The 19,582-nt window shown below is 42.1% G+C and overlaps 1 protein-coding gene across 1 annotated transcript; it reads right to left on the bottom strand.

Annotated features, from left to right (window-relative positions):
• Window positions 1-459: 459 nt before the first annotated feature.
• Window positions 460-4,972, bottom strand: pck1 (phosphoenolpyruvate carboxykinase 1 (soluble)). Its single transcript, XM_071386312.1, has 8 exons — window positions 4,821-4,972; window positions 4,066-4,328; window positions 3,488-3,672; window positions 3,028-3,231; window positions 2,665-2,852; window positions 2,092-2,479; window positions 1,725-1,952; window positions 460-1,581 (listed from the first exon to the last, which is right to left on the bottom strand). The coding sequence occupies exons 2-8, from the start codon at window positions 4,287-4,289 to the stop codon at window positions 1,121-1,123; spliced, it is 1,878 nt and encodes a 625-aa protein (XP_071242413.1). The 5' UTR covers window positions 4,290-4,328; window positions 4,821-4,972; the 3' UTR covers window positions 460-1,120.
• Window positions 4,973-19,582: the final 14,610 nt, after the last annotated feature.

The following is a 19,582-nucleotide window of genomic DNA, read 5'->3' as shown; positions in this document are numbered from 1 at the left end:
TAAAAATAAAAGATTCAGATGGGCAAAATAACACAGACAGACTGGACAGAGGAACTCTGCCTAGAAGGCCAGCATCCTGGAGTCGCCTCTTCACTGTTGACGTTGAGACTGGTGTTTCAGGTACTATTTAATGAGGCTACCAGTTGAGGACTTGTGAGGCGTCTCTTTCTCAAACTAGTCACTCTAATGTACTTGTCCTCTTGCTCAGCTGTCCACCCAGCATACACCCAGTATCAACTTCTAATTTACTATCTTGTGGCAGGAGAATTAGAGTTTTGGGTCATGGTTAATTGTTTTGGGATTTGTGTGTGAGATACAGTAGGGTTTTGTTTCAGTACATGCGCTTCTAGTTATCATTACCATGCATATAATCCCACCGTATAAATCAGGCAAGACAGTCATACTTCAACCACTTCTATCATAAGAAATCCCACGTGTAAAAACCAGAAGAATCATGAGTGGATTTAAAGTTTAAATAAAGTTTATTGTTGTCTTCCTTATGAGATTTCAGATTACAACAAATAAACAACAAGGCAATACGATAGAGTGCAAAAATAAATTAGGACATAACAAAACAGAAACAGTGAAAACTTACACACATTTGAGATGTGTAGGGGTGAAATACATGTAGGTGGTTGGATCCATGGTACAGCAATGTTTACCTTTAACCCGCTGTACCAACATGGAATTACCATATAAACATATGGCTTTGGATATTGTGCGTTAATAAGTTATTGTTAAATAACACAGACATCAGTTGTTTGGACTGCATCATAAGCTTTGAAAACAGAGATGAGCAACTGATCAATTGGGACTACAAAGACTGTTCCCAGATATTCTTAAATTCATCGCTAATCTTATTCAAGTGTAATTCACCTCTATTTTAACTAGGAAAATATGCTAATGTAACAGTGGAGGATTTCTGTTTTACAAGAGAATTAGAAAACAACTTTGAGGAAAATTAAAGTTCTCTACACAGCAGGTTTCTAAAGTGTCTTTTGAAAATAGCTAACTAGCTCAGTTAAATATTCTAGAATGATCTCTAGTCTGTGGAGGTCTAAGGGCTTTTGGGCTCAGAAGTGCCACATTTCTCTTTATCTCTCTCCGTCTCTATCTCTCCCTACATCTGCCTCACCCTCTGCTCAAGACACTCTAGCTGCTTGGCCACCTCATTGGGAAGATCATCATTGACCTGGATGTCAAAGTAGGCCCTGATATCCTCCACCTCCTTTTGCCAGAAGTCCTTAGACAGACTAAACAGCTCCTCCAGGTTCACCTGGTTCTCCCCCAGGCCCTCCAAGTTCAGGGAGCCCTTGCAGGGCAAGTAGCCCACGGCGGAGGGCATGGCTCCGGCTTCTCCATCCAGCCTGCGGAAAATCCACTCCAGCACGCGGATGTTGTCCCCGAAGCCAGGCCACAGGAAGCTGCCGGACTGGCTCTTGCGAAACCAGTTGACATGAAAGATCTTCGGCAGCTTGGCGTTGGGCCGCCCGGCCATGCTCAGCCAGTGGGACAGGTAACGGCCAAAGTTGTAGCCGAAGAAGGGCCGCATGGCGAAGGGGTCATTCATGATCAACTTGCCTAGCGGATCAGAAGAAGAAGAGAGTTTGGTAAATATCATTCTTCAATTCAGCTCCATGTCATTTCCGCTTCGTCTTGACATAAGTTTCTAAAAGTTGCTTTAGTCATCAATGCAGCAGGTTACACTTGGGAGTTTGACTTACCTTGGTGCTCTGCGGCAGCTGTGGCTTCTGATCTCATGGCAGCTCCGACAAACACGCCGTGTTGCCAGCTAAAGGCCTCATAAACCAGGGGGACACCTTCAGGTCTACGCCCCCCAAAGATGATTGCCTCAATTGGGACGCCTTCAGGGGACTCCCACTGGGGGTCGATGATGGGACACTGACTAGCTGGAGTGCAGAAGCGGGAGTTGGGATGTGCGCAGGGCTCTCCTATGGGAAGACAAAACAAGAGCGGAGAAAACATCAGTATACAAATCAAGGGAAGTGTGTTTCAAGAAGTGTGTTTAATGAAGAACCAGCCTTGTGGGGAACAGCCAGCCTTGTGATGACCAGCCTTGCGGAGACTTACCATCCTGGGATGTCCAGGGGTTGTTCTTCCAAGAGGTCACCGTGACTCCCTCAGGGAGTTCCTGGTCCATGCCCTCCCAGTAGACACCACCATCGCTAGTCTCGGCCACATTGGTGAAGACGGTGTTCTTGCAAATAGTTTCCATGGCGTTGGGGTTGGTCTTTGCTGAGGTTCCAGGTGCCACGCCAAAGAAGCCGTTCTCTGGGTTAATGGCTTTCAGGTTGCCTTCGTCGTCGAACTTCATCCAGGCGATGTCGTCCCCAACACACTCCACCTTCCAGCCGGGGAGTGTGGGACTGAGCATGGCCAGGTTGGTTTTGCCACAGGCACTGGGGAACGCAGCTGCAATATACTTCTTTTGACCAGCAGGGTTAGTAATGCCCAGGATCTGAACAACAACAAAGAATAGTGCATTTTACATTTCCATTCCAGAAGTAACTGACAAATTATAGTATTTTTTGCAATGTGGAATTAAAACAATCAAGTGAAACCATACTGTACTTGTGCACCTCAGCTGTTCTCACAGTACACTATGCACCTATTGGGTTATGTTTATTGTTACTCTGACCTTACCAGCATGTGTTCGGCCAGCCAGCCCTCCTCCATGGCGATGCGGGAGGCAATGCGGAGTGCAAAGCATTTCTTTCCCAACAGGGAGTTCCCTCCGTAGCCACTGCCAAAGGACACAATTGTTCTACGGTCAGGAATGTGGGCGATCAGGGTGAGCTCGGGGTTGCACGGCCAGTTATTGACCAGGGGTTCTGAGAGAGAGAGAGCGAGATTTGAATGGATAACGGTAGTATTGTAGGACTTTATTCTCACATTCATTTTACATTTAAATATAACCGGGCATTGAACAGAAAAATAATGTAATTTGTTCCTTCGTTTTCAGAGTTTTCCATACATGTTGAAAGCATACCCTTGTGCCTGACTTACTTTTGAGTGGCAGGGGGCAGCCCACAGAGTGAAGGCAGCGCACAAAGTCTCTGTTTCCCAATGCGGTCAGCACAGCCTTGCCCATGCGGGTCATCACCCTCATACTGGCCACCACATAAGGTGAGTCAGTCAACTCTACTCCGATCTTAGACAGGGGGGAGCCCACAGGCCCCATGCTGTAGGGGATCACGTACATAGTACAACCTAAAATAAAGAGGAGTGAACAGAAGTGATTTTAGGACACATGGTGATGGTGCAGCTAGTGTATGTCCTTCTGGTAAAGCATTGTGTAAAAATAAACAAAGATAGTCATCATATAAATATGCTCCCAATAATATAATCGGTAAACACCATTAACATGTAAATACAAGAGAAGATAATGCTACTCTCAGTCTTAACATTGTTTTGTGTCAATGTACCAGTAATACAGCAAAACATCCCAGTTGATTTTAGACTGTACCTTTCATGCAGCCTGGGAAGCGCAGGTCCATAGCCTTGTCCAACTCCTTCTGAGACATCCAGCGCCCAAGCTGGCTGATGCCACCTACTCGTGGAGACGGAACCGTGTCCCTCTGCTCCTGGGTCACGATGACCGTCTTGCTCTCCACGCGGGCCACGTCTCTGGGGTCTGTCCGGGCCAGCCAGCTGAAGGAGAGAAGAAAATAAACAGACCATTGGATCAAGACTCATAATATAGCCACCGCCACCTCTCACCATTGTCACATTGTTTTTTCAAGTTTGAAATGGAGGCTGTAGCTATAACTATATGTGGAGTGGTCAGCCCATAAGTTATTAGAAAGAATATCAAATCATATCGTGCATATCCTTGTATATATGTGGTCATATGCCATTATAATACTAGAGCAACATTTGCAACATCTATTAAATATTATAACAGGTCTTAAACTTTGTCTACCTCTTCATCATGCTTAGACCAGCACACTACACAACCACAGTTATCAGAAACATTCAATTATCTCAGGGTCCCCAACTCAACATGACTTCTGTCCACTGAAACTGAATGGTGAGGTGACCTACCAGTTCTCATATTTGGTCAGCTTCTTGATCATGCCCTGCTCCTCCAGTTTGGCCAGGATGGTGTGGCTCTCCTCTTCAGAGCCGTCACAGATGTGCAGTGATTCGGGCTGACACAGGTTGATGTTAGTCTCCACAAACTCCCTGACGGCCGGGCTCAGTGCCCCCAGGTCCCCCTGGACAACCCGGACGCCTGTCTTGTTCTGGGACTGCAGCTGAGGAGGCATGGTTGGTTCTGTTGGCTGGAAGTGGATGTCACTGGAGAACTAGAGGAGAGAGGGAAGGATGGAGAAGGGATATGTTGAAAAAAATGGGCAGTTTGATCTTTCTGGTTGGTGTACAGTTGCCAAATAAGCCACACACCACAAAAAGACTGGTATTGAGTGTTTGTCAGGAAAACATATTGTCCAAGATAAATTTTTATCTGTTCAATGGTAGGATCACTATTCCATAATGTTACAATGAGGTATAATTTTTAATTTCCTCATATGTATTCAGAGAACAATGTAGATTGTGAACCTATGGTCCTGAATAGAGACTGCATAATATTAATAAACAAATATATACAATTTTATAAGTGGATGATTTATTTTACATATGTTTGCATTTTAATAAAATATTCATCTAAAACGAATAGAGCTATTTTGTAGCAAAACAAGATGACAACATCTCCTTGCACCACGTCTCTTCACAAATTAAATGCATGGAAACATGATAATGAAATCCTACAAAAAATATGATGTGTAATATTGCAGTACCTTTTCTTCTTTGTTATGAAGAAGGAGTTAGCGTTGCCTCATCAGCTTAGTCTTGATGTGAGGTTTTGATGCTTGTTGTTCCCTGATGGGCTGTTCTTGAATTGTATCCAGTTAGGAGAAGTCTGTCTTTTTATACTTTGAGAATGTTTTGGGGGAAGGGATGACCAAAGGTGGCCCGTGCTCAAAGTTATTTGCATGAACTTATAATACCTTATGTTCAGCTCTTGGAAAACTATTTGACAGTCCTCAGTGAATCATTAATCCTAAGAAAATACGTAGTTGGGGAAGTTAATCATTCAACTGAGCATCTTGTTCTTTCGAAGTGATAGTGGCGCACAACCGTGCATCTCTCAAGAGTTGAACTTTGATCCATATTGCTAGTGATTCAACAGTTTCGCTCTGAGCATCATTTGGTGTGCTGATCTTTGGCTGACTCTTGCGACTGGCACATTTTGGAGGCTCACCAAAGATGGACAATGATCTAAATGCTGACACTGCAAGACTATAAAGGAACGTGCCGATCCTTGAAGTTCTAACAATTCTGCATATTTTTGACATGTCAAAAGAAATGTAACTTATAATTGTGGATGTAAATATAAAACATCTAATAAAATAGTTTTTCACATGCGCCGAATACAACAGGTGTAGACTTTACAGTGAAATGCTTATTTACGAGCCCTTTCCCAACAATGCAGTTAAAAAATAAGAAAAATTGTCTGTTGGAAAGCAGACTGAACCAGGTTTCTTTTAGGATTTCACCTGTGCTTAGCTCTATTCTTTTTCTTTTTATCCTAAAAAACTCCCTAGTCTTGCCGATGACAAGCATACCCATAACATGATGCAGCCACCACCATACTTGAAAATATGAAGAGTGGTACTCAGTAATGTGTCGTGCTGGATTTGCCCTAAACAGAACGCTTTGTATTCATGACAAAAAGGTCATTTCTTTCCACACATTTTTTGCAGTTTCACTTTAGTGCCTTATTGCAAACAGGATGTATGTTTGGGAATATTTGTATTCTGTACAGGCTTCCTTCTTTTCACTTTTCACCTTCTTTTCACTGTAATTTAGGTTAGTATTGTGGAGTAACTACAATATTGTTGAACCACAGCCATTCAACTCTGTAACTGTTTTAAAGTCACAAATGTCCCTGAGTGGTTTCCTTCCTCGGAAAAGACGCCTGTATCTTTGAATTGACGGATGTATTGATACACCATCCAAAGTGTAATTAATAACTTCACCATGCTAAGGGTAGGTAAATAAAGTTGAAACATTATTAGAATTTGAGCACGTTTGTAAACTTGCTAGCTTAGCAAGCTAAACAGAAAATGCTAGGCTACTTTAATTCAACATTTTACAAAATAAATGTTATTTTTTATTATGGGATATGCCCAGTGGTATAGTGCTATTTGTTTAGGAGAGGGAGCGCAATTCATTTTTTTATGATGTCATAATTTCCACAATCAAAGTTTGCACTGACCGTTGAATAGCCTATCATTACAGAACATGCATAAAAGCCATCCTCCAATTGCAACTTCTGGCTATGCCCACACACATTGACTAAAGAAAATTTGTAATATCCTCAAACACCAAGTTAGGTATAGTCTACCTAATTTCAAAATAGGCCATCATCACTGTCAGTCTAAGATGATAATGCTTCACGTTTTACCAATGAAACGTCCAAACTGCATCTCCATGCCAATTAATTGCTTGATCTCAATCAGTTTTATGGGGATATGCATTTAGATATTCAGTAATGTTATAGGCTGACTATGCTATGATATTATATTCGGTTCTGTTGTGTAAAATGCAAAGTGATGTGATGAGTATGACTATTAGGCGTAGGCAACAGATCTTAATGAGAGTTTAAGCAATTTGAGCTCCCTTCGTGGTACTGAAAGGACGGGATGGTGTTAAAGAAGTTAAACCAACTTGTGATGCTGAAGGACAGTGCTGCCATTCAGACAGTTCAGGAACAAATAACAATAATGTGCAGTATAGCCAAATAAGCTTACAACTATGTGGTGTAGCTATTTGAATGCTATAGCCTAATGTAAATTCCAAATACAGTGCATTCTGAAAGTATTCATACCCCTTGACTTTTTCCACATTTTGTTATGTTACAGCCTTATTCTAAAATGGATTAAATACATTTGTTTCCTCATCAATCTACACACAATACCCAATAATGACAAAGCGAAAAAAAACTGGTTTTGAGAATTTTTATCAAATGTATTAAAAATAAAAGACAAAAATACCTTATTTACATAAATATTCAGACCCTTTGCTATGATACTTGAAATTGTGCTCGTGTGCATTCTGTTTCGATTGATCATCCTTGATGTTTCTACATCTTGATTGGAGTCCACCTGTGGACTACAAGGCACATATCTGGAGAAGGGTACCAAAAAATGTCTGCAGCATTGAAGGTCTCCAAGAACACAGTGGCCTCCATCATTCTTAAATGGAAAAGCTTTGGAATCATCAAGACTCTTCCTAAAGCTGGCTGCCCAGCCAAACTGAGCAATCGGAGGAGTAGGGCCTTGGTCAGGGAGGTGACCAAGAACCCAATGGTCACTCTGACAGAGCTCCAGAGTTTGTCTGTGGAGATGGGAGAACCTTCCAGAAGGACAACCATGTCTGCAGCACTCCACCAATCAGGCCTTTATGGTAGAGTGGCCAGATGGAAGCCACTCCTCAGTAAAAGGCACATGACAGCCTGCTTAGAGTTGGCCAAAAGGCATCTAAAGGACTTTCAGACCATGAGAAACAAGATTCTCTGGTCTGATGAAACAAAGATTGAACTATTTGGCCTGATTGCCAAGCATCACATCTAGAGGAAATCTGGCATTATCCCTACGGTGAAGCATGGTGGTGGCAGCATCATGCTGTGGGGATGTTTTTCAGTGGCAGGGACTGGCAGACTAGTCAGGATTGAGGGAAAGATGAACGGAGCAAAGTACAGAGAGATCTTTGATGAAAACCTGCTCCAGAACACTCAAGACCTCAGATTGGGGTGAAGGTTCACCTTCACCTACCAGGACAACGACCCTAAGCACACAGCCAAGACAACGCAGGAGTGGCTTCGGGACGAATCTCTGATGTCCTTGAGTGGCCAAGCCAGAGCCTGGACTTGAACCCGATCAAACATCTCTGGTGAGACCTGAAAATAGCTGTGCAGTGACGTTCCCCATCCAACCTAATAGAGCTCTGGAGGATCTGCAGAGAAGAATGGGAGAAACTCCCCAAATACAGGTCTGCCAAGCTTGTAGCGTCATACCCAGAAAGACTCGAGGTTGTAATCATTTCCAAATGTGATTCAACAAAGTACTGAGTAAAGGGTCTGAATACCAATGTAAATGTGATATTTCCGTTATTTTCTTTTTGCCAACATTTCTAAAATGTCATTATGTGGTATTGTTTGTAGATTGATGAGGGAAAACAACTATTTAATACATTTTAGAATAAGGCTGTAACATATCAAAATGTGGAAAAAGTCAAAGGGTCTGAATAGACTATAGTCCTGCAGGGAGTTAGTCCATGGAGTTTTATAAACATCAAGGCAGACACACTGTGAATTTAGATTTATTTTCTACGTTCTGATTGGCCAAAGTGGTCAAGCCTCCAACGGGCCTCAGCAGTGCACACATATAGCCTATACCAGTGGTTATAAGCTATAAAAGAACACATAAAAACAAACACAATTGCAATTTATTGATGTCAATCTGAATGCCCAGAGATACTGTGACGAAATCCTGAGGCCATTGTTGTGCCATTCATCCACCCCCATCATCTCACGTTTCAGCATGATAATGCACGGCCCCATGTCGCAAGGATCTGTACACAATTCCTGGAAGCTGAAAATGTCCCAGTTCTTCCATGGCCTGCATACTCACCAGACTTGTCACCCATTGAGCATGTTTGGGATGCTCTGGGTTGATGGGATAACATTCCACAGGCCACAGAGTGGGACAACATTCCACAGGCCACAGTCAACAGCCTGATCAACTCTATGCGAAGGAAATGTGTCGCCCTGCATGATGCCATATTTTTCTTTTTGGTATCTGTGACCAACAGATGCATATCTGTATTCGCAGTCATATGTAATCCATAGATTTATTTCAATTGACTGATTTCCTTATATGAACTGTAACAGTAAAATCTTTTAAATTGTTGCATGTTGCATTTATATATTTTTTCAGTGTTTTAGCTCAAAATATTACTATTTAATAGTAATAGCCATACGTCATAAATGGCACCATGCAGGGTTCTATATGGAACCATTTTGGTTCAGTGAAGAAGAACCTCTAGGGCTCTGATCAAAGAACCCTATACAAGGGTTCTATATAGAACTTTTAGGAGTTTCATATATGAATCAAGCAATAGAAACCTTTTTGGTTCTATAACATTTTTTTTTTAAGCGTGTAGGCAATCAGGAAAGATAATAAACAGTAGCAGCAGCGTATGTGAATGTGTGCCGTAAAAATTTTTATTTTACCTTTAGGCAAGTCATTTAAGAACAAATTCTTATTTACAATGACGGCCTAGGAACAGTGGGTTAACTGCCTTGTTCAGGGGCAGAACGACAAATTTTTACCTTGTCAGCTCGGGGATTCGATCTAGCAACCTTTCGGTTGCTGGCCCAACTCTCTAACCACTAGGCTTGTGTGTGTGTGTGTGTGTGTCTAGAGAGAGTGTGTGTGGGCAAGGGGGTCAGTGCAAAAAAAGGAGGTCAATGCAAATAGTCTGGGTAGCCATTTGATTAACTGCTCAGCAGTCTTATGGCTTGAGGGTAAAAGCTGTTCAGGGGCGTTCTTGGTTCCAGACGTGGCGCTCCGGTACCTCTTGCTGTGCGATAGCAGAGAGAACAGTGTATGACTTGGCTGCCTGAGTCCTTTTAGGGCCTTCCTCTGACACTGCCTGGTATAGAAGTCCTGGAGTACTGGGCCGTACCCACTACCCTCTATAGCGCCAAGCGGTCGAGGGCTGTGCTGTTACCATACCCAGGCAGTGATGCAGCCTGTCAAGATGCTCTCAATGGTGTAGCTTGGTATGGTAACATCACAAACCTTGATTGCATGGCACTACAGAGGGTGGTGCGGACAGCCCAGTACATCACTGGGGCTGAGCACCCTGCCATCCAGGACCTCTATATCATTAAGCATCTCCAATCCAAAATTAAATCTAGAATCGGCTTCCTATTTCGCAACAAAGCCTCCTTCACTCATGCTGCTAAACATACCCTCGTACAACTGACTATCCTTGACTTTGGCGATGTCATTTACAAAATAGCCTCCAACACTCTACTCAGTAAATTGGATGTAGTCTATCACAGTGCCATCCGTTTTGTCACCAAAGCCCCATATACTACCGACCACTGCGACCTGTATGCTCTCGTTGGCTGGCCCTTGCTACATATTCGTCGCCAAACCCACTGGCTCTAGGTCATCTATAAGTCTGTGCTAGGTAAAGCCCCGCCTTATCTCAGCTCACTAGTCACCATAGCAACACCCACCCGTAGCACGCGCTCCAGCAGGTATATTTCACTGGTCATCCCCAAAGCCAACACCTGCTTTGGCCGCCTTTCCGTCCAGTTCTCTGCTGCCAATGACTGGAACGAATTGCAAAAATCACTGAAGCTGGAGACTTATATCTCACTCACTAACTTTAAGCATCAGCTGTCAGAGCAGCTTACAGATCACTGAAGCTGTACACAGCCCATCTGTAAATAGCCCACCCAACTACCTCATCCCCATATTGTTATTTATTTTTGCTCTTTTGCACCCCAGTATCCCTACTTGCACATCATCATCTGCACATCTATCACTCCAGTGTTAATGCTAAATTGTAATTATTTTGCCACTATGGCATATTTACTTCCTTACCTCCCTAATCTTACTACATTTGCACACACTGTATATAGATGTTTCTATTGTGTTATTAACTGTACGTGTGTTTATCCCATGTGTAACTCTGTGTTGTTTTTGTCGAACTGCTTTGCTTTATCTTGGCCAGGTCGCAGTTGTAAATGAGAACTTGTTCTCAACTGGCCTACCTGGTTAAATAAGGTGAAATCATTAAAAAAAAATATCAGGAAGGTCTGAAAAATTGTTAAAGACTCCTGCCTCCCAAACCATAGACTGTTCTCTTTGCTTCAGCATGGCAAGACGTACCGGGGCATTAAGTCTGACACCAACAGGCTCCTGAACAGCTTCTATCCCCAAGCCATAAGACTGATAAATAGCTAACAAAATGGCTACACGGACTATCAGAGTTGACCCTTGTATTTATTGGTTATTTTTGCACTGTCTCTATGCACACTCACATGACTCGACACAGTCCAACACACACATAACATGCACATAGATTTATACTGAATCTACAGTCATGCACACACTCACAATCTTCATTTATGCTGCTGCTACTCTTTTTATCATACATCCTGATGCCTAGTCACCTTACCCCTTTACATCTTACCCCATACCTCTATCACTCCAGTATCCTGGACATTGTAAATATGTTATTGGAACTGACCCTGTACGTGTTTGTGTTCTTTTGATTTCTTATTAACATTTTCTTGTGTGTTTTTAGAACAAAAACACGTACAGGGTCAGTTCCAGTAACATATTTACAATGTCCAGGATACTGGAGTTAAAATTAAGAGCGACCCATACACAACCACACTAGCAGTACTGTGTACAGTGTACATCAAGTAGGCCTACAATATAACATATATATATCATATATAAACAAATAATCTCTTGACTGTTTGATCATCTCTTTACAAACCGATTCTAAATTCACATAAAAAATCTAGCTTTTTCTCTCACCTATCATCAACTTCGTTGTCATTACAACAAGAACAAACATTGCAGAGGAACATCCAATAGTATTCAATGCAGTGCTTTTAGTTACTTGTTTATTACATAAAGTACATGTTATCCATATCATCTCAGTAAATTATTTTCCTCCTAAAGTTTATGGTTGAAGAACTTTATGGACTCTGCAAAGTAAAGATATCCAGGAGGATAAGTATATGGGCTTGAATTTGAAGCGCAGCAGTAAACATGAACTGTTCTCTGAGAATCTCTGTGTCTATTATCTATTTGTTCCACAGGTTAAAAAAACAACTTGAGTGTGTTTTGCTATTAAAACACGTTTTTTTTTTACTTGAGAGTTTGGGTTTGTGTAACTGGACAGAAGTGAGGTATTGAGCATGCACGTCATGGAGGTGCACCTCAAACAGCAAACATGCCCTTTGATAGAAGGCTGGAGTCAAAGTGTCAACGATGACGTAGGTCTGGGCTTTGCAACTCACAAAACCATCGCCTCTGGTTATGCCAAGTTCAGTCTTAGTCTTAAAAGCCTGGGATACTAAAAATATTACTTCTCTATATTTACAAATATGTAAGGGAGACATACATGAATGTGTTGTATTGTGATGATTGATGGTGTGGAAAGTTAATGATGAAGGTTGATAGTGTGCAACATGTGAACGTTACATGCAAGCCGTTACGATAGCATGAATATAATATTCTACTATTTTCAAATAGCCTAAGTAATTTCAATTGTCAAAAGTAAAACTCTCTCTATTTAAACTACATAATTGTATGTTTAATTGCCCATGATGCCTGATAAAAGTCAAATAAGAAGTAAAAAAGTCTTCATGAAGCTTCAGGTAGAACTCCTGAAGGACACAACCACAGATAGAACAATGAGCTACATGTTTCACCGTAGATGTTTCACATGTAGATATCTGAAGCATCCGTTTGGCATTTCCTCTCACCACCAAATATGGTGATGAGAGAAGCCCACTGGCCTGCAGTGGGAGAAGATGGAGCGAGATGGATTTTGGCCGACATTCTGCACATTTTCTCATCAATGAAACATTTGATCTCAATACAGTTTCCTGTTCCCAAAACTAGAATCTGTTACTAACATTTTCAAAAAATGGTGTTGTTTAGAAGGAGTCAGTGGTGTGAAGTACTTAAGTAAAATACTTTAAAGTACTACTTCAGTCATTTTTTGTGGGGTATCTTTACTTTACTATTTATATTTTTTACAACTGATAATTTACTACATTCCTTAAGAAAAGAATGTACACCCAAAAGTAGTCATTACATTTTGAATGCTTAGCAGGACAGGAAAAGGGTCCAATTCACAGACTTATCATGAGAACATCCCTATCTGTACTTCCTCTGATCTGATGGTCTCACTAAACACACAAATGATGTCTGAGTGTTGGCGTGTGCCCCTGGCTATCTGTAAATTGAAAAAAAAAATACAAATAGTGCTGTCTGGTTTGCTTAATATAAGGAATTAGATTTTTTTAATACTTTTACTTTTGATACTTAAAGTAAAGATTCACCTATTTTGAGTGTTATTGTTTTTGTGCATCTCTGAGCACTGTTCTATGGATTTCCTGGGTCAATTCCTGTTTAAATGTGCATCTGAGATATTGCTGTTCAAGCAGGCAGAAATTCAGCCGGTATGACGTAGCATTGAGAAAGCTGCTCTCACAACACTGGAAGTTAAGTTAATCTTTAAAAGGGAAGAGTCCTAATAACCAAGGCTGAAGGTATCTCTAGACTAACATATGCCGCTAATTCTTTATATTTTGATGATAAAATAAGCAAAGAGAGAACAGATGCTTTCAACATTCTGTGGAGAAACCGTACCCATTACATTAGGAAAACTGTTGAAATTAACACTTATGAGTATGGTGGACTGAATTTTCTGGAGTTTACTACCTTAAATAATACTTTTAAGATTAATTGGATAAAACAATTCCTAAGAAGACCCACTTCTATGTGGAACTTTATTCCTCATCATGTCTTTACTTTTGGTGGCCTTAACCTCATGTTGGTTTGCAATTATAATATTGACAATATTACAACACAAGGCGAGACCCAGATGCAGACACAGGAGGCAGATGGTTTGAGTTCTGGTATTTATTAAAATCCAAGGGATAAACAAAAGGCAGGTCGGGGACAGGCAAGCGTTCATAGCCAGGGCAGTCCAAAACGGTACAGGGCGGCAGGCAGGCTCGAGGTCAGGGGCAGGCAGAGTGGTCAGGTAGGCGGGCTCAGAGTCAGGACAGGCAAGGGTCAAAACCAGGAGGAAAAGAAAAAGATACTGGGAAAAACAGGAGCTGAGAGAAAACCGCTGGTTGACTTGGCAAACAAGACAGAAAACAGGTATAAATACCCAGGGGATAAGTGGGGAAGATGGGTGACACCTGGAGGGGGGTGGAGACAAGCACAAGGACAGGTGAAACAGATCAGGGTGTGACAGACAAAGTTCCAGTGAAACTCTGCTTTTCATTGGCAAGTTTTCTTGTCATGGTCCTTAATTTATAAGCATAATTTTTCTCCAGACATATTATATATGGAATAATCGGGACATTGTATGAAAACACTTTGTTTTTAAGAATATTGGTTCTGAAATAATATCCTATTGGTGAGCCAACTTTTAAATGCAGATAGGGAGGGCGTCACACTCAGACATTCAGAGAGGGAGGGCATATTATTGTGGCCCTGGTGGGACAAAACCAAAGGTCTGACTGCATGGAGATGCTTGGGAATTTGGCCAATATGGGGGATCATGTTGTGGGTGTTTCTGGGGAAGGGGGTATATCTGACCTCCATCATCTAGGACGTGACAACGGTTAATCAAATCTCTCAATTTCTGCCCATTTTTTTTGCACAGTTTTTACAGGCCTTCTCATACAGCTGCAACTGTATATGTATTCGTAAATCAAGACCTTTCTTGAGTTGGGCCCTGGGACGGTGCAGCAGTTGAGAATCTGAGTCTATGGTTGTTGTGGGGGAAAGGGGTTGAGTGTGTATCCAACAACTGTTTTAAGGGAGTAAAAGATGTTAGGGACAATATAGGATGATTCACAATAATTGTTTGCTAATATAATAATTGCTTGCCATAATGTAATTTTGGTAATGGCGACAGAAATGTATTTATACCTGAAACTTATTTATACCTTTATACCTGTATTTATACCTGTTTTCTGTCTTGTTTGCCAAGTCAACCAGCGGTTTTCTCTCAGCTCCTGTTTTTCCCAGTAGCTTTTTCATTTCCTCCTGGTTTTGACCCTTGCCTGTCCTGACTCTGAGCCCGCCAAAATGGATGGTGTTAAGAGATAGATGGGAGGGATTGAATGGAGCTGAAGGGTGGGACAAACAACCATTGTAAAAGATACGGGGTCTGTAAAATGTATAATAGGTTCAGAAATTGTGAAATACCGGTTACAAATAGAAATCAAACTGGTTGGACATCAGAAATAGAGGAAGGACTAAAAATAAATATGACTATTGTAAAATATATTGTGTCTGTAAAATGTATATAAACTGAAGATAGGCTTCTAAGTGTTATTGTTTATTAGTTTACTACAATTGGGGAGGGGTGGTAGGGTTTGCAGGGAATAATAAAGGTATAATCTAAAAAAAAGTATGTGTAATACATGAATACACACACCCCAAAAATATATGGGGGATTAGAAATGCAGACATTTACATTGATGGAAGCAACAGTCTTTCCGCAATATTAAAGCTGACCCACACCTTAAAAAAGGGGACAAAACCAGGAGGATGAGAAAAAGAGAGACTGGGTGAAACCAGGAGCTGAGAGAAAACTGCTGGTTGACTTGGCAAACAAGACGAACTGGCACAGACAGACAGAAAACACAGGTATAAATACCCAGGGGATAAGTGGGGAAGATGGGTGACACCTGGAGGGGGGTGGAGACAAGCACAAGGACAGGTGAAACAGATCAGGGTGTGACAGACAAAGTTCCAGTGAAACTCTCTACTTTTCATTGGCAGGTTTTCTTGTCATGGTCCTTAATTTATAAGCATAATTGTTCTCCACACAAATACATATATGGAATAATCGGAACATATTGTATAAAAATACTTTGTTTTTAGAATATTGGTTCCCAAATAATATCCTATTGGTGAGCCAACTTTTAAATGCAGAGGGTCTTTCACTTAATTATAAGGAATTCTTATCACTTTACAAGATCCCTGTAACACCTAAAGATTTTGCAATTGTTTTTGATGCCATGTGTATCAAGACCTGACCCTCAGAACATACCTACAATTAACCCCGTTGACTCATCAGTAGGAAATATTTGTTTTTCTTTTAGTCCATTCAACAATAGAGCTATACGAGCCTTGTTTCAACAGGATCTATACATTATGTCATCAATCAATCAATCAAGTTTATTTTATATAGCCCTTCGTACATCAGCTAATATCTTGAAGTGCTGTACAGACACCCAGCCTAAAACCCCAAACAGCAAGCAATGCAGGTGTAGAAGCATGTAGAACCATGCCTTATTGGAATGGTTTTATTGATGTCTGTTGGAAAAGCGTTTGGATGTTAACTTTGGGGCGGCAGGTAGCCTAGACCGCATTATCTACCAAGGGAATTCACTTCGGTCATAATCACAGCCGTATATATTCCCCCCCAAGCAGACACATCGATGGCCCTGAACGAACTCTATCTGACTCTCTGTAAACTGGAAACCACACACCCTGAGGCTGCATTCATCGTAGCTGGGGATTTTAACAAGGCTAATCTAAAAACAAAACTCCCTAAATTCTATCAGCACATCGATTGTCCGACCAGGGCTGGCAGAACTCTGGACCATTGTTATACTAACTTCCGCGACGCATATAAGGCCCTCCCCCGCCCTCCTTTCGGAAAAGCTGACCACGACTCCATTTTGTTGATTCCAGCCTACAAACAGAAATTAAAACTACAAGCTCCCGCGCTCAGGTCTGTTCAACGCTGGTCCGACCAATCTGAATCCACGCTTCAAGACTGCTTTGATCACGCGGATTGGAATATGTTCCGCACGGCGTCCAACAACAACAATGATGAATATGCAGATTCGGTGAGCGAGTTCATTAGGAAGTGCATTGACGATGTCGTACCCAGAGCAACGATTAAAACATTCCCAAACCAGAAACCGTGGATTAACGGCAGCATTCGCGTGAAACTGAAAGCGCGAACCACTGCTTTTAACCAGGGCAAGGTGACCGGAAACATGACCGAATACACACAGTGTAGCTATTCTCTCCGCAAGGCTATCAAACAGGCTAAGTCCCAGTACAGAGACAAAATTGAATCGCAATTCAACAGCTCAGACACAAGGGGTATGTGGCAGGGTCTACAGTCTATCACGGATTACAAAAAGAAAAGCAGCCCCGTCGCGGATCAGGATGTCTTGCTCCCAGACAGGCTAAATACCTTTTTTGCCCGCTTTGAGGATAATACAGTGCCACTGACACGGCCCACTACCAAAACCTGCGGGCTCTCCTTCACTGCAGCCGAGGTGAGTAAAACATTTAAACGTGTTAACCCTCGCAAGGCTGCAGGCCCAGACGGCATTCCCAGCCGCGTCCTCAGAGCATGCGCAGACCAGCTGGCTGGTGTGTTTACGGACATATTCAATCAATCCTTAGCCCAGTCTGCTGTTCCCACATGCTTCAAGAGGGCCACCATTGTTCCTGTTCCCAAGAAAGCTAAGGTAACTGAGCTAAACGACTACCGCCCCGTAGCACTCACTTCCGTCATCATGAAGTGCTTTGAGAGACTAGTCAAGGACCATATCACCTCCACCCTACCGGACACCCTAGACCCACTCCAATTTGCTTACCGACCCAATAGGTCCACAGACGACGCAATCGCAACCACACTGCACACTGCCCTAACCCATCTGGACAAGAGGAATACCTATGTGAGAATGCTGTTCATCGACTACAGCTCAGCATTCAACACCATAGTACCCTCCAAACTCGTCATCAAGCTCGAGACCCTGGGCCTCGACCCCGCCCTGTGCAACTGGGTCCTGGACTTCCTGACGGGCCGCCCCCAGGTGGTGAGGGTAGGTAACAACATCTCCACCCCGCTGATCCTCAACACTGGGGCCCCACAAGGGTGCGTTCTGAGCCCTCTCCTGTACTCCCTGTTCACCCACGACTGCGTGGCCATGCACGCCTCCAACTCAATCATCAAGTTTGCGGACGACACTACAGTGGTAGGCTTGATTACCAACAACGACGAGACGGCCTACAGGGAGGAGGTGAGGGCCCTCGGAGTGTGGTGTCAGGAAAATAACCTCACACTCAACGTCAACAAAACAAAGGAGATGATTGTGGACTTCAGGAAACAGCAGAGGGAGCTCCCCCCTATCCACATCGACGGGTCAGTAGTGGAGAAGGTGGAAAGTTTTAAGTTCCTCGGTGTACACATCACGGACAAACTGAATTGGTCCACCCACACAGACAGCGTTGTGAAGAAGGCGCAGCAGCGCCTCTTCAACCTCAGGAGGCTGAAGAAATTCGGCTTGTCACCAAAAGCACTCACAAACTTCTACAGATGCACAATCGAGAGCATCCTGTCGGGCTGTATCACCGCCTGGTACGGCAACTGCTCCGCACACAACCGTAAGGCTCTCCAGAGGGTAGTGAGGTCGGCAGAACGCATCACCCGGGGCAAACTACCTGCCCTCCAGGACACCTACACCACCCGATGTCACAGGAAGGCCATAAAGATCATCAAGGACAACAACCACCCAAGCCACTACCTGTTCACCCCGCTATCATCCAGAAGGCGAGGTCAGTACAGGTGCATCCAAGCAGGGACCGAGAGACTGAAAAACAGCTTCTATCTCAAGGCCATCAGACTGTTAAACAGCCACCACTAACATTTAGCGGCCGCTGCCAACAAACTGACTCAGCTCCAGCCACCTTAAAAATGGGAATTGATGGAAATTATGTAAAAATGTACCACCAGCCACTTTAAACAATGCCACCTAATATAATGTTTACATACCCTACATTACACATCTCTTATGTATATGTATATACTGTACTCTATATCATCTACTGCATCTTGCCATCTTATGTAATACATGGACCACTAGCCACTTTAAACTATGCCACTTTATGTTTACATACCCTACAGTACTCATCTCATAGGTATATACCGTACTCTATACCATCTACTGCACCTTGCCTATGCCGTCTGTACCATCACTCATTCATATATCTTTATGTACATATTCTTTATCCCTTTACACTTGCGTGTATAAGGTAGTAGTTGCGGAATTGTTAGGTTAGATTACTTGTTGTTATTACTGCATTGTCGGAACTAGAAGCACAAGCATTTCGCTACACTCGCATTAACATCTGCTAACCATGTGTATGTGACTAATAAATTTGATTTGATTTGGTTAGAGCGTTGGGCCAGTAACCGAAAGGTAAAAAAATGTAATAACGACTTATTAACAAAATTAAGGAAGTTTATTTTAAAATTATTCATAAATATTATCCTGCCAACCACTATATGAAGAAGTAAAAAAAAATTTTTTTTTTAAATGACCACCCAGAAACACGGTTGCATCTTTTTTGGCATTGTATTCGTGTAAGTAGACTTATAATTGAACACATTTATGAAGATTTGACACTATTATGGAGAGATGTGCTGCTTGGATTATTTACTTTTGAAAGAAATAAGTAGAAAAATGTTATGTAATTAATTTCATTATTCTTTTGGCCAAGTTTCATATTCACAAATGTACATTTACAAACAAAACACCACATTGTATTACCGTACAAAAATAAATTGAACTATATTTTAAGACAATTAAATACTGTTAGAATGATAAATGTGTGTATGTCCCTTAACGTCCTTATGTAATGTGATATTGTACCCCCTAGCCCAACTGTCCTTTGTATAT

This window comes from Salvelinus alpinus, chromosome 2, assembly GCF_045679555.1.
Source record: "Salvelinus alpinus chromosome 2, SLU_Salpinus.1, whole genome shotgun sequence".
NCBI lineage: Eukaryota > Metazoa > Chordata > Actinopteri > Salmoniformes > Salmonidae > Salvelinus > Salvelinus alpinus.
This window is presented reverse-complemented; position numbering and strand designations above follow the sequence as displayed.

Coding starts and splice junctions, on each gene's coding strand:
- pck1 (XM_071386312.1), bottom strand. CDS start 4,289: ATGCCTCCTCAGCTGCAGTCCCAGAACAAGACAGGCGTCCGGGTTGTC. Junction 2,853..3,027: donor CTGCCCCCTGCCACTCAAAA/GTAAGTCAGGCA, acceptor TCTCTCTCTCAG/AACCCCTGGTCAATAACTGG. Junction 1,582..1,724: donor AGCTGCCGCAGAGCACCAAG/GTAAGTCAAACT, acceptor CTGATCCGCTAG/GCAAGTTGATCATGAATGAC.